General features: G+C 36.4%; 2 protein-coding genes across 5 annotated transcripts in view; both read right to left on the bottom strand.

Annotated features, from left to right (window-relative positions):
- Window positions 1–10,806, bottom strand: part of LOC107657627 (RNA cytidine acetyltransferase-like) — an 11,981-nt gene extending 1,175 nt beyond the window's left edge. The window contains exons 1-26 of one of the 2 annotated variants that reach the window (XM_016445785.1): window positions 10,664–10,806; window positions 10,369–10,499; window positions 10,196–10,287; window positions 9,871–10,042; window positions 9,512–9,634; window positions 9,362–9,423; window positions 8,600–8,714; window positions 8,411–8,518; window positions 8,184–8,317; window positions 7,978–8,071; window positions 7,271–7,369; window positions 6,887–7,023; window positions 6,684–6,808; window positions 6,408–6,558; window positions 5,491–5,587; window positions 4,907–5,023; window positions 4,708–4,809; window positions 4,246–4,320; window positions 3,986–4,102; window positions 2,232–2,365; window positions 2,077–2,125; window positions 1,897–1,993; window positions 1,587–1,697; window positions 1,328–1,500; window positions 431–550; window positions 132–230 (exon numbers count right to left, since the gene is read on the bottom strand). In XM_016445785.1, the coding sequence (XP_016301271.1) occupies window positions 132–230; window positions 431–550; window positions 1,328–1,500; window positions 1,587–1,697; window positions 1,897–1,993; window positions 2,077–2,125; window positions 2,232–2,365; window positions 3,986–4,102; window positions 4,246–4,320; window positions 4,708–4,809; window positions 4,907–5,023; window positions 5,491–5,587; window positions 6,408–6,558; window positions 6,684–6,808; window positions 6,887–7,023; window positions 7,271–7,369; window positions 7,978–8,071; window positions 8,184–8,317; window positions 8,411–8,518; window positions 8,600–8,714; window positions 9,362–9,423; window positions 9,512–9,634; window positions 9,871–10,042; window positions 10,196–10,287; window positions 10,369–10,482 (2,817 nt within the window). In that variant the 5' untranslated portion in view covers window positions 10,483–10,499; window positions 10,664–10,806. Of the gene's footprint in view, window positions 1–131; window positions 231–430; window positions 551–1,327; window positions 1,505–1,586; window positions 1,698–1,896; window positions 1,994–2,076; window positions 2,126–2,231; window positions 2,366–3,985; window positions 4,103–4,245; window positions 4,321–4,707; window positions 4,810–4,906; window positions 5,024–5,490; window positions 5,588–6,407; window positions 6,559–6,683; window positions 6,809–6,886; window positions 7,024–7,270; window positions 7,370–7,977; window positions 8,072–8,183; window positions 8,318–8,410; window positions 8,519–8,599; window positions 8,715–9,361; window positions 9,424–9,511; window positions 9,635–9,870; window positions 10,043–10,195; window positions 10,288–10,368; window positions 10,500–10,663 lie in introns of both variants that reach the window. The other variant, XM_016445790.1, reaches the window with a different exon arrangement.
- An 836-nt stretch (window positions 10,807–11,642) lies between these two features.
- The window catches only part of LOC107657644 (caprin-1-like), a 26,846-nt gene continuing 24,649 nt past the window's right edge, over window positions 11,643–13,839 (bottom strand). For all 3 annotated transcript variants that reach the window (XM_016445801.1, XM_016445809.1, XM_016445817.1), the window contains exon 17: window positions 11,643–12,179. In XM_016445801.1, the coding sequence (XP_016301287.1) occupies window positions 12,093–12,179 (87 nt within the window). In that variant the 3' untranslated portion in view covers window positions 11,643–12,092. The remainder of the gene's footprint in view (window positions 12,180–13,839) is intronic.

Below are 13,839 nucleotides of genomic sequence, written 5' to 3'. Positions count from 1 at the left end.
CATTTTCAACGTCGATAATAAATTAGAAATGTTTCTTGAGCCCCAAATCAGCATATTAGAATGATTTCTGATACTGAAGACTGGAGTAATGGCTGCTGAAAATTCAGCTTTGCCACCACAGGCTCTCATACCAGATCTTCATTAAGTGTCTGCACAGTTGGTTCCATGCTTATATCTTTGGTGGCCACCATCTCTGCTTCAACCGCACTCTCCTGAAGAGTGTTGAAGAACTGCAGACGAGATGAAAACAAAAAATAACTACACACTGAAACAACAATATAGACTAGAAGAGGTAGAGGAGTAGATCTAAGAAGTGTATTTCTCACTCCTTCAAGTGGAAGTGGTCTGATAAGAAGGTTCATTGCTAATCCTTGTACTTTGCTTTAATAAGTGTGTGTATGAGAGACAAAGACAGAGGGCTTGGTCTCACCTGCACCACTTTACGGATGACACGGTTGAACAGGCCCATAAGCTGAGAACCAGGCAGCTCAATCTCCTTCTCCAGCTCATCTATACTCTTGTGTTGAAGCCCAATTCCCAACAACAAAGCCTGAAAAAGAATTATGTTTTACACACATGCCTGAACACACAGTGGCTAGAATAAATGGTTTCATATGAAATTATAACGATATAGATAGCACTTTCTCTTTCCATTTGTACTGTTCTTTCAAACACCTTTTCAAACTCATTGACACTTTATTTATTCTTGAAGTGAACTTTTGCCTGTATACTAGTGATTAGATTCACTGTTTTGGATTGCCACCTTGAACTGGAGAACACAAGTACAGAATACATGAACGGTGTGCAACAGACTACCTATGGCACTTTCACCTGAGCCCTAGGAGACAATGTCACACTGACTTTAGTGAGGAAACAGCTGATCACTTTATAAATTGACAGCCTGTCTGCTAATATTTAATGTATTTACCACTAAACATTCCTTTTGGACAGAGCGATATTTAGAAACTGCAACAAAATAAATGCTGTTTTCTAAGAGAAGTCACAACATTTATTAAATTATTATTATTGTGTAAAAAAATGTACTTTTATGGTATCTTCAAACAATCATTGACTGTAATAAAACTAAAAGCCATAAAATGATTTAGAATGACATTTAATAATAAATATATTTAAATGCGTGATTTTGTGTCATCTGGTTTATTTCAGATTTTTTGTTTTGACTAGTACAAGTTCTAAATGGCCGGTAAATTAAAAATCTAAGAGCTACAGAAGCTGGTGAGTGAAATATAAATATATATTTCAAGATAAAGTTTGACAAATAAAGAGAATTCCTAGAAATACTTGGACAAACACACAGTGAACTTACACACTGGGCAACAGAAAGTGTGATGTCTCCCAATTGTTTGAGGAAAAACATGCGTGCAATAACAGGGATCATGTCCATGATGAGGTGATAGTCCACCATGTTTCTTGAATACATCTCCAAACGCTTCAGGTCGTATGGAGTGAATGTGGCCGCTAATTCTGCACTGGCGAGTGCTGAAGAGACACAGACACATGTAAAGTCATCATAAAGCCAACACACATACAACATTTACTTTGAGGTGGCAGATGTGGGCCTGTACCTGCTGGGCTGTCGGCCTTAGCGTTCTTGTTCTGTGATATGTTGAGGGCCAGGGTCGGGCTAAATTTGCTGAACTGGAAGGATAGCAGCGAGAGGAACCTCCGCCGGAAATCTGTCCAACACAAGAAAAGTTAGTCTTTGAAATCAGAAAGAGATGGCTGAGTGAGCATTATATATCTATCTATATATCTTATTTATTATATTATATATCATATATCTATTATTACATGGCTCTCTGGAATACTTGATTCTGATTGGTCAGTTGCCGCATTCTTACTATATCATGAGAGATTGGAAATACTCATTCTCACCCTTCCAAAAAGCTGAGAGCCACTGGTCCTGCTCTGTAGACTCCTCAGCATTGAGCTCCTTCAGCATAATGCAGGAGTGCTCTCCCGTCAGGTCATTCTACAGATCACAATATAAGAATACACGCTTATTACAAAGTTACAAAACTTGACAATGCTAAAAAAAAAATGCTGCATGCTTACCGGAGTCTGTCTTAAATAAACAGGCACAAATCCAGCCTTCTTCCAGAATCTGGATGGGGAAGAAAGCAAGAGATATTTAGGAGTTACTAACATGTTTTGTGACAGTGCTGCAGTATAAATATCACTGTAAAACCTGCTTGCATGAAGCAACTCACTTGAGCAGTTGAGGAGTGAGACCGTAAGACACCCCGAGGTAGTCCAGCCTCTCGGCTCTCCTCTCATTCAGCTTCAACAGCAGCGGTGGCAGGTCTTTCCTGGGAGACACCACCTCCTCCAGGAGACTGACAGCCTGTACAGGAATGAAAAAAATACTCTAATCAGAATACATACTTAAATGTTTCTTATTTATTAATACTTTTGGTCCAGATATTATGCTACTTTATCAGGTGGCATTTATAACCACTAAAATGCATGAAGGACGATCTAAAATCCTGAATTTCAAAACTTATTGTACACATTGCTGCCACAGAGGGCTAATTTTGTTCTGGTTTCCTACAAAAGGTAAAACTAATGGTAGCGCATCAAATTTAATCAGTTATAACAACAAATCATCACTGAGTGATGGTACACCATTCAAAAGTCTGTAAAGATGTTTTTTTTTTTAAGAATTAATACTTTTATTCAGCATTAAATTTATCAAAAGTGACAGTAAAGAGATTTAAAATGTTACAAAATATATTTCATACAAATGCTGTTTTTTAAATTTTCTATTCATCAAAGAATCCTGAAAAAAATTTCCACAAAAAGTAGCACAACTGTTTTATGTTTTAAGTATTATGTGACACTGAAGACTGGAGTAATTTGGGATGGCTTCAGTAATTTATTTCTGTGATCAGCTTTGCCATCACAGAAATAAATGACATTATATTTTATATAAATTACATACATTTCTCTCTCTCTCTATATATATATATATATATATATATATATAAACAGTAATATTGTAAAATACTACTGTATTTTTGATCAAATAAATGCAGCCTACGTGGACATAAGAGACTTCTTTCTTCCGATCTCTTTAACATACAGTAAATGAATTTTGGTTTAAAAGTATTTATGTAATTTTTCTCTCTCTCTCTATATATATATATATATATATATATATATAAACAGTAATATTGTAAAATACTACTGTATTTTTGATCAAATAAATGCAGCCTACGTGGACATAAGAGACTTCTTTCAAAAACAAACAAACAAAAAACACTTACTGACACCAATCTTTTGAACAGTAGTGTATGTTCTGAAATTGCTTCAAAATGTTTAAATGTAAGAAGTAAAATACAGTACATATCCTGTTAAATATAATCAAGCAATGTTTTCTATACTTCTTTTCACTATATGAACACAAGGGAGAATTATTTAATATTTTTCACTTATATCAACCAATTTAACAATTCAATATAGCTTTGTTTACCTACACAGTCAAACCAAAAATTATTCAGACACCAGATATAATGTTTGATATTTTTTACTAGTGGGTGCAGGACACTATAGTTCATTTATGTAAGTGAGGATAGCAAAATAAAGTAAACTGTGACATATTATACCCAAAAATTCTTCATACAGTGGACTACCAGTAAAATTTATTAAAACTTTGGGACCAAAAATTATTCAGACACTTTGACCTGACCATGTTTTGCTTAATTGTTACCTGACATTATCAAGATGAATTTGTTCTGACACAGTTTAACTCTGAGTTCTTGTCATATTTTATTAGAATTTTCTAAACTATAGCGAATAAACTGTGATAATGTGTGAAATGTTGAAGGTGTCTGAATAAATTTTGGTTTGATTTGTAAATTATAGAATATATTACCTACAGAAATACTAAAACAATGTAATATATGAAAAATGGCACACAGACTTTCATGAACATTTTTGAGTGATGACGCTAACAGACCATTACCTCACTGCTCACAGATGTGATTGTGCTGGTCGTTGTCTGTTCTTGCTCATCCAGAGGAGGAAACTGACCCTCATAATATTGCTGTAGCAGTTGCAATGCACGGCTGCCATAACCCATCTAAAGAGAGGCACAATAAATCACACATGGGCAATGATATAACTGGTCAAACAAGGCAATAATGCAGCAACTTGTACATGTAAGCTTTTCACTGATCATCACTGAGGTTGTATATAATCTGAGGAAAAGCAGAAGTCATTTACCCCCTGATAATCAGGATTCACTGCAATACGGACAATCCGGCCCCCAGAGAGGCCTCCAAACTCAGGGTCTTGAAACTAAATGAAAAACACAAGAGCATCGGAATCATTACAGATTCACTCTTTCAAACATTTATTTGATCGTATGGCATAAATAATCTACATACACTACTGTTCAAAGGTATGTTCTGAGCAATTGCGCTGCTTAATATTTTTGTGGTAACCGTCATACTATTTTTCAGGATGCTATGATGAATAGAAAGTTCAAAAGAACAGTATTTATTGGAAATAGAAACATTAATAGAATCTTACAATAGAAATAGTAAGATTATAATTGTATGTACTGTCAGTTTTTATCAATTTAATGCATGCTTGCAGAAGTATTCATTTCTTTAAAAAAAAATACTGACCCCAAACTGTAGTTTAGCCTGTAGTGTAGTTTCATTTGAAATTTGGATTTCTTACCTGTTCCGAAATGGTCCACGGAATGAGGTCACCTGAAGCTTTCTTCCCTCTGGACAAGCTGTTGAGGACGGATTGGCGGGAGATCTCTCCTTCCAGACACACCTGTAAGAGAAAACACAGGCTTCACTACACAGTTCTTTCATTACAACAACTTCGACTCAGATTCAGTAGTATTGTAATTAAGTAGCTTTGGGCACACCTGGACAACTGCTAAGACCTCTGGGAGTGAATTCTGTGTGGGTGGGACAGGGGGCAGCAGGCAAAAGAGATGGTGAGCAGGAGCATCCGAGAGCATCTGAAGGTCATTGGGTGAGTTCTGAGGAGGAAGAGGAGTTTGAGTCAATATCAGTTTGATGTTTAGAGTTTGTGAAATAGCGTAATGCTCTAATACAGTGGTTCTCAACCAGGGGGTCACAAGATGACTAAAAATATTTGAATTAATACATTATTCATATTTTAAGATAATCTAAATTAAAATGCTAAAACACAATATCAAAATGTAAACTGAAATATTAATAAATAATATTTTGGGTTAATTAAATGTATCAGTTATCCCAGTTTATGTTAAAAACAAAAAAAAGTGTAAAAAAAGCTTATTTAGACTGATTTAAAGTGACTGTGTGTGTGTATTTGGGAGGGGGGAGTGGGAGAGTCCCAAATTAAGACAGAAATACTGAAAAAAGCTTTTACTGGGGGCGGTTTTGAATATTCTGTTAGACAAAGAGAGGCTTTGAGTCAAAACGGTTGAGAACCACTGATCTAATCATCAAGATATGTATTTACCTTGTAATGCGATGCTACATAAAGTGCCATAAGACGCTGGAGGAAAGCCTCAGAAGCTTTGTGATAACAAAACAATGTGTCTCGATTCACATAATAACTGGAATAAAGGATTAAAGAAATCTTATGTCTAGAAAGTAGATGAGAGAGTGTTTTGTATTATTTTGAGATATTAGGCATGTTTATATGCGTAATGGTGGTGATGATAGTAGATAAATTCATATGCAAGACAGGCTAGAACAGGGGTATCCAATCCTGTTCCTGGAAGGCCACTGCCCTGCAGAGTTTAGCTCCAACCCCAATTAAACACACCTGAACCAGCAAATCAAGGTTATACTTGGCATACTAGAAACTTCAGGGCAGTTGAGGCAAATTGGAGCTAAACTCTGCAGGACACCGGCCCTCCAGGACAGTGTTTGGACACCCCTGGGTTAGAATATGGAAACCCATTTCTGCCACATGCCTTGGTAAGTCATAATTATGATTCTGTTAAGTCATCACGACATAAAACTTTAAAATTCTGCCAAAAAGTCGAAACTGAGATAAGTCATAATTATGAGGTAAAAAGTTAAAATGATGAGATAAAAATCAAAACTATGAGAAAGTTATATTATGGCAAAGTTATGACAGTCATTTGAAAATTCAAAAAAAAAAAAAAAAAAGTCAATCATATCATAATGACTTTTTAATCTCATAATTCCATTTTTTTAACTCGTAATGAATTACTTAGTGTCATAGTTTTGACTTTTTATCTCATAATTAGGACTTTTTGTCTCATAATTATGATTTACCAAAGCATGATTTTTTTCTTTCTTCGGTGGCAGAAATGGGCTTCCATTCTGTTGAATCAGCATGACGTTAGAATGAACATAAAAATACATTGCTAAATACAGAGGTCTTGTTTGACTTTGAGAGGATACAGGTCACATGTCTGGGGTAAAGGGCAGCCGGAAATGATGCGTGGTACACTCAGGCAGTCCAAACACAGCAGATCATTCAGCCATTTCTCCGCAGGGTCCCCCTGGCCATAGCGGATAGACTCGTGGAGGATCACCTCATGAAGGGTTCGCGCTGCAGAGCAGGCAAGGCGTGGTTTACACATTATATACATATCAGCAATGAGAAAAAAAGTTCTTCTTCTTTCATATTTCTAAATCTGGTTCTTTTGCGGCAAGTCAAGAGGTACTATATTTCACCTGCGGCCAGTCTGGCTGTGCTGGTGTTTCTGTTCTCAGCCGAGAAGTTCAGCTGGCTGTCTGCACTCTGCTGCCTTAACTGCTGAATCAGCTTAAGAGACAGAGAGCGACCAGTGCCCTCATACCTGCATGTTAACGCGAGGATTACTGCATTGTTATTATAAAACATTGTAAAAAGATCTAACAGCTCTTCAAATACAGACCCGTTGATCGTAGATGCCATAAACACAAGGTAAGGCCCCAGCAGTTTCTTCACTAAAGGCAGCGGGATCGCAGCAGCCTCGTCGATGACTAGCAGCTCTGCCTGGCCTAACTTCACTGCATCAGCAGGGTGAATGTACTGCAGATCAAAACACATCAGCAAGACTTGAGGAAAATTATGAATGATTATTATAGAGTTATGAATGATGCAAAATGCACTATATGAACCCTGTTGTTTCTGCACTTCCACATATTTTTATATGTACTAAAGTGGAATAAACCAGCTCTAAACAAAGAAAGTATCTGAGATTCCACAATTTAACAAATATTTGCAAGAAAAAAATGAAAATTATGGAAAATAAATGCAGAGATGGAGGTTAGTATACCTGAATGGTCTGGCGATGTTCCTTGAAGATGTTAACACGAACCACGGCTTTGTTGAACTCTGGGTTCAGAGACTGGATTATTTCATAGTCCAGATGTTCCTAGAATTTACAAAAAAATCTGGTTTAAAGTAGGTTCCTGAAATGTATGCAAATGTCTGACTTAGAGTCTCCTGACAGATAACATTTTTGCCTATAATATATTTTTTTTAAATTATATCATTTACCAAATATTGAAGGAATGATCAGGGTTTCACTCATTTAACTCAAATTTCAATCAGGGTTATTACAGCTAACTACAAATGAAACTATTAAAACATTTAGCTAACTGAAATAAAATTAATATGAAAAAGTTAACAATTAAATATATATATATATTAATATTTAACCCTATGTTATTTCAGTTAGTTGCCAATGTTGTTATTTTGATGTAGTTTAAGCTGAAGTACTAAAATTAATAAAACTGAAATAGAAATTAATAAATACTAGACATAACTAATAGAGAATTACTAAAACTTTATCTAAAATCAGAATGAAAGCAGAACATTTTAAAACTATGTTATTTTTTAATTAAGACTAATTCAAAATAATAATAAAAACTGCAATAGTATATTATTGATACAAATATAACACTGGGTTCAACTGGTATTTAAAGTAACACATTTTTTTGTGAAAACATCTTATCTACCCTTATGTTCAGTGATGATTACCTGATACTGGAGAGCGTCAAAACCTTTAAATACGAACTCAAACAGCGTGTGCAGATTGTCTGGGCTGGGTGATGTGACAAACATATTTGAATAGCTGAGAAGAGAAGTACAACACAAACACAATAAGTTATTTATTAGCATAAATTGCAGTCAGGAGGCAAATGTAACAAGAAAAATTAGCTTATTCATGATACCCTACTACATACCCAAAAGCAACAGCTCCAGCTACAGCCAATCCCAGTGCAGCAGATTTGCCTCGACCGCGGGCAGCAGTAAGAGCTACAGTGCTCCGCAAGGTCTTCTCTGAAATAGCCTCGATGAACTTCAGCACTGCTTTGGCCTAAAGACATAAACACAGGCAAAATAAAATATTAAGTTGGGCCACGTGAAACAAATCACAAACAAAAGAAAAAGAGAGTTATTTTAATTATACCTGGTCCATAGTTTTACAGCTGTCCACGAGAACACCAACTGGCTGTGTGTCCTGTAAAGACTCCTTTAGGTCCTTTAGCTCTTGTTCCCTTGGAGACAGTCCATCATCCTGTTGGCAAATACAAAGATGATGGAATTCATATGAGCTAATAATCAAACAAAACACTGTCCAATTATGAACAAGAGTTACCTGCGTCTTTGGAGGGACAGGTTTGATGTTGGTAATGTGAGTGGAGATTGGCAGAATGTTTAGTTGGTCTTCGATTACAACGCATGTCTTACAGGAGGCAAGAGAAAGGATGAATCTGGGGAAAATGAGATTATATCATTTTTACATGCATTTTTTCTTACAGGACAGGATATGCACCTCAGATTAGGGCTGAAGGATGTAAATGAAATCAAAATCATGTGGAACATTTGTAGCAGAATCTGCTCATCAGAGTTTGGGTCACTTATAACATGCATTTGAGAACGCAACATGTTGTTAAAGAAGCTTTAAAGGCTCCCTGTGGTTGTCTATGAAAATAAAAGTTTGGAATATAAAAGAAATTAAGACTTAAATATTAGTATTGTAATTTTACAGTTGTACTGTAAAATGAGATTATTTTTCTTAAATACTTGATTTTTTTATTTGACTGTGAAATAGTATTACAATAGTAAAAGTTTCATGTTTTTTTATTTTTTTATTTAACGATAATCAAAATAAAATAATAAAATGAAATTATTATTATTATTATATTGATATATAAATCACAAAATATTCGGCCAAACTGTGCAGTCACACAAAAAATTACAAATTAAAACACAACCACAATTTTAATAAGAAGGAAAAAATATATACCGCAAATATTTTTTTCCCCACAAAATGCAGATATATATAAGTATATAAATAAATAACAGATATATAAATATTATAATCAGGGTTTTTGTCACTAAACGTCGAAAGACTGACCTTTCATTGAACCTTCCAACAACATCCTGGTGAGCCTCTGTCCTGTATCGAGAATGAACATCCTGAAAGAAAACATGCATTTTAATAATTATATTCACGTACAAATTGCCAGATTAATATTGGTATACAAACACTTAAGAGGCCATTCACCATTGTCATTGTGTACAGCTGCTTCAGTGAATTCATAGTCCTCAGAAGAATGACCACAATGCCCCCACCCTCCACAGTCTCAATGGTCCGAGCCAAGAGGTTGGGAGTGAGAGCTTCAAAGTCCTGTAACAAAAAGTGAGAAAAACTTCACCCTAAACTGCTGCAAACCCCATTGTACTACATACCTCCCATCAATTTTTACAAGTAAAAGTAAAAGGCCTTTTACTACAATTCTAAACCCCCCCCCCTTCAGGTTGTGGTACATGTGTCTTTTTGATATGAAATCTTTAGACTTTTATGAATATGACTTCCATATATCAGGCTTTACATATGTCTGAGAAGTTCGTCAATGGTATTACCTGCAGAACACACATGCCATAGGTGTTTCCCAGGATCTTGTGCGTTTCATTGTAGTAGCAGTATCGGATGTTGGTAGCAGCAATGAAGAGCTCAAAAGGATCATCCTTGTTTAGGTTCAGCGTGCCTGTTTTGATCTTCTTCTGCAGCTGTCGCATCCTCTTCTTTCGATTACTATGAAACAAAAGATTCATTTCTATAAAGGTTCCTACAATTTTATATACAATTCACAATCTGTGAAAAGTCAATGGAAACAAAGTCTAATTATATGAACAGGGGTCTGTCATCAAAGTTGTTTGTGAACCTACAATAAAATGTTCATATTACCTGCTGAAGCTAAGCTCCTTTTTGTAGCACCATAACACTGATGGCCGGGCTCTGACTGTTGCTTTAGATAGCATGTGGTGCAGAACGACAACCTGGATGCAAAATGCACATGAGTGAGGCTTAGCAAACGTCGTTACAGTATTACAATATTTTTAAACACTGTTATGTTTTACCTGATCTCTGCCACGATCACCAACTATAAAGAACATAGATCGATGGTGTTGAGCGACACCGTTTTCTATCTGGACTCGAATGCGATTGTCCACCTTCTTCCGAAAAGTTGCCATTGCTTCCCAAATGCACCCTGTCACCACGAACATGACAAAGTCAGCTTTAAATATTAAATGTATTAAGTGAAATGAAGTAAACACTGTAGTGCGTGTTAACATACTTTAAACACATTTTACATAGCGTTCAGACAAAACTAGGTTTATTTTTAAACATGTTTATTCATATCGCAAGACATACCTCAAATGTTCTACCGGTAAAGCAAAATACGCTGTTGAAGTCTTATATGCAACTTTTGGGCAATACAATTTCGCCTCATTTACAGCAGTCTATCATGCTCGTACATTCACGTGGGAACCCTCGGCGAAAGAACCCAGGTATGATGGGCCCCAAAACAGACATATAGCAGTCCACGATAACGCCTGTTCTTAATGACCGAATAACGCGCGTATTATTTTTATTTAATAAATTAGTGTCTGCGGTTGACATGACCTAAAAATATTTTAATTTTGCACACATCAGACTTAAACTACGGTTTTTTTTCTGTTTATATAATGTCAGAATCGTCAAGGCGGTAAACTTGTATCATTGTGGGAGTTGTAGTCTTTCTGTAGAAACATAATTTCGTTACATTGGCCCTCTATGAAACAAATTCAAACATTTAAAACTTACCGTTTCTGTATTTCTCTATAGATTTGTGCCACATCGTCCTCAGCGTGTACATGTTGTTACATTCATGGTTTGTGATGTGCTTTTGATTGTAATTGTTGCATTCAAAATGTGGGTGTGCAAGACTCATTAGAAGCCATGTTTCCTATGTCTTATTCTTTTTCTTTATAATCTTAAACATAACTTTTGTTCTGTACATCACCAGTGGTCATACACTGTACCTACATTAGTAGTGATATAACTCGTATAGATGCAGTATAGAAAGGGAGAGTCAATCATACAGCAGAGAATCCTGTGTTTGTAAGACATTTAAGACCACTTCTTATGTAAACGCATCTCCAATAAAGAATTTACTTGATGTTATAACATTTGCATATTGTGCAGATTTGTGTTTTCTAACCAAATGGCAGTGGTTCTAAGGTCCTCTAGGTTGATAGGCATTGTAAGGATGCCAAATATATTGACATCCAATAAAACCAAATATGTCTGGACTTATATTGTAATCATGGGGGGGTGGGGGGACTCAAACACCAAGACTCAAACAGCACTCCAGCATTTAATGCAACACATCTTTATTGAAACTCCTGAAGCAATATCACTTTATAAACAGAGTCTGGGAGCATCTTAATGTACCAAAAGAAACATATTAGAACCAAAATGAATTCGTGTGAACACAACAGTGGGGCAAAAAGAGAACTCCCAATCTTGGACCAGCTGTGGCAGGTATGAGTTTTATTTCCTACAAAAAAATAAAAATAAATTAAGTCTTTCAAGTTCACAGGTATCTGTTAGAAACAGGGTAGTTTTAAAATCTTGACGCTGGGTTTTCAGCTTGCTTTCTGAATCATTTTCTCCATTTTAACATATCAGGGTAGACGTTGTCCTATCAATTCCAGGAAGGTAAGAGAAGGGGGGGAAAAAACAGCCAGAACAAATACACTTCAGTATCTGAATGTTCACTGTGGTCCTGTGGTCCAGATGTAAGCTCAGTTCACAAGGCTTAAGACCGCATGGCTGGAGCATTTCCTCGAGAGACCCCTCGAGCCCCCTGGCCAGCACCACGTTTATAGTTCGGTTGGTAACCATCCTGTGGAGAGACAAATAAAAAGATTAAAGACGACGTCAATGTCAATGTCTCAACAGTATTTTGAGGATGTGTTGAGACTAGTGTTGTCAAAAGACCCGGTACTTCGGTACCAAGTCGGTACTAAAAAAATGAAAACGTTACGGTACCAGGTTTTTTTTAAGTACCGGTGGTACCGAGTACCCGGTCAACCCGGTTCTTGATGCGCTTATCCGAAAGGTGCGCAGATGCGCTCTCTTCATAAAAGCACTGAGACATGGCGACCTCAAAATGAGGAAACCCATCAAACTAACAAAACACTTTAAAGACAGACACCCAGATCAAATGAAAGCGTTCAAGCAGGTAAGTTTCATTTAAATTTTTCAGTGTTTCCCATACATTGATTTATTTGTGGCGCCCTTCACAATATCAAAACTGACCGCCACAAATAGATTTTACACAAGGCTTTGACTTCGTTGAATAAACATGAGCACTGCATGTGTCAAAGTCGAAACCTGGTGCGGGTGTTTTTATATCACTGTATTTCTGAAGGAAACCGACTGTCTTCAGAAAATTATGGATGTCATTCTCATTTCATCTGCCTGTAATGCCTGATAAAGCAGCGTTTGTGAGCGCAGCGCTTATTTGATTACAGCCATTACTGGGGGAAAACGCCATCTCTCCCACTCCAACAGCACCTCCTGTTGGCAGAGAATGAATTTGCATATATATGCCGCCACAAATAGAGTGCAAGTCTGTGGGAAACACCGCTCAGTTATGAATATTATTCAATATTTTAATTTGAATGTCGGATTGAATGAACATCGCTGTTATTAGAGTAGTTAATTGTTAGCATAAGCGCGGCTAACGCTAATATAATGAGCATTAGAATGAAAAACAAAAAAAAAACAGGAGGACATGATGATATTTACTATTTTTACACACCAGAGGCTTTTAAATGAATTGTGATTCTAAAATATGAGTGTTAGAGAACGTACAAATGGTTAACACTGTTTGTGTCATCAGTCAGAAAAGTAGTTCTGGGCTTTTTTTTTTTTTTAGCTAACTTAGTTGTTATTCTTGGCTGAATAACTCTAAGGGTTTAAAAGCCCTTTAAAATTAAATATGTACACAGTTTGGATTAAATGAAAGTATAGTCAAATTTTTTAATTAGCATGTTTTTGTGAGAACTGTGGATTTTCACTGGTATTGGTACCGAACACTGAAATTTTGGTACCGTGACAACACTAACATTTACATTTGGTATACATTTCTGCTATATACGTAATACCAGGCCTACTGCACAGTCTTTATGAGGTAAAATACAACAGAAACAATAAAACAGCATCACTCACAAGGATTTGGAAGCCATAGTTCCTCTGAACTGGGAATTCGGTCACATCGTAGCACGTGGACAGATCGACCTCTCCGTCCACATCAGCGGCCTGAGAAACATGAGGGACATTGTTAAACAGTCACATCATCAAAAAAATGCGTTTAATGGCTGATGAAAACACGTACCTCCTCAGCGATGGAGTCGCGGTAGAACCTCAGGCTCTGATCGGTCAGAACAAACCAGTGTTTCTTCCACTGAGAGACAGAAGCAGAACAAACCTTTTGAATAACCTCCATATTAAATATTCAAACATCACTGAAGCACAAGGACATCGATTCCTGGTTTGGC

The sequence above is a fragment of the Sinocyclocheilus anshuiensis genome, unplaced genomic scaffold (assembly GCF_001515605.1).
Source record: "Sinocyclocheilus anshuiensis isolate Anshui unplaced genomic scaffold, SAMN03320099.WGS_v1.1 scaffold2901, whole genome shotgun sequence".
NCBI classification, from domain to species: domain Eukaryota; kingdom Metazoa; phylum Chordata; class Actinopteri; order Cypriniformes; family Cyprinidae; genus Sinocyclocheilus; species Sinocyclocheilus anshuiensis.
Note: the sequence above shows the minus strand (reverse complement) of the source record. Positions and strands in the feature narration are given on the sequence as shown.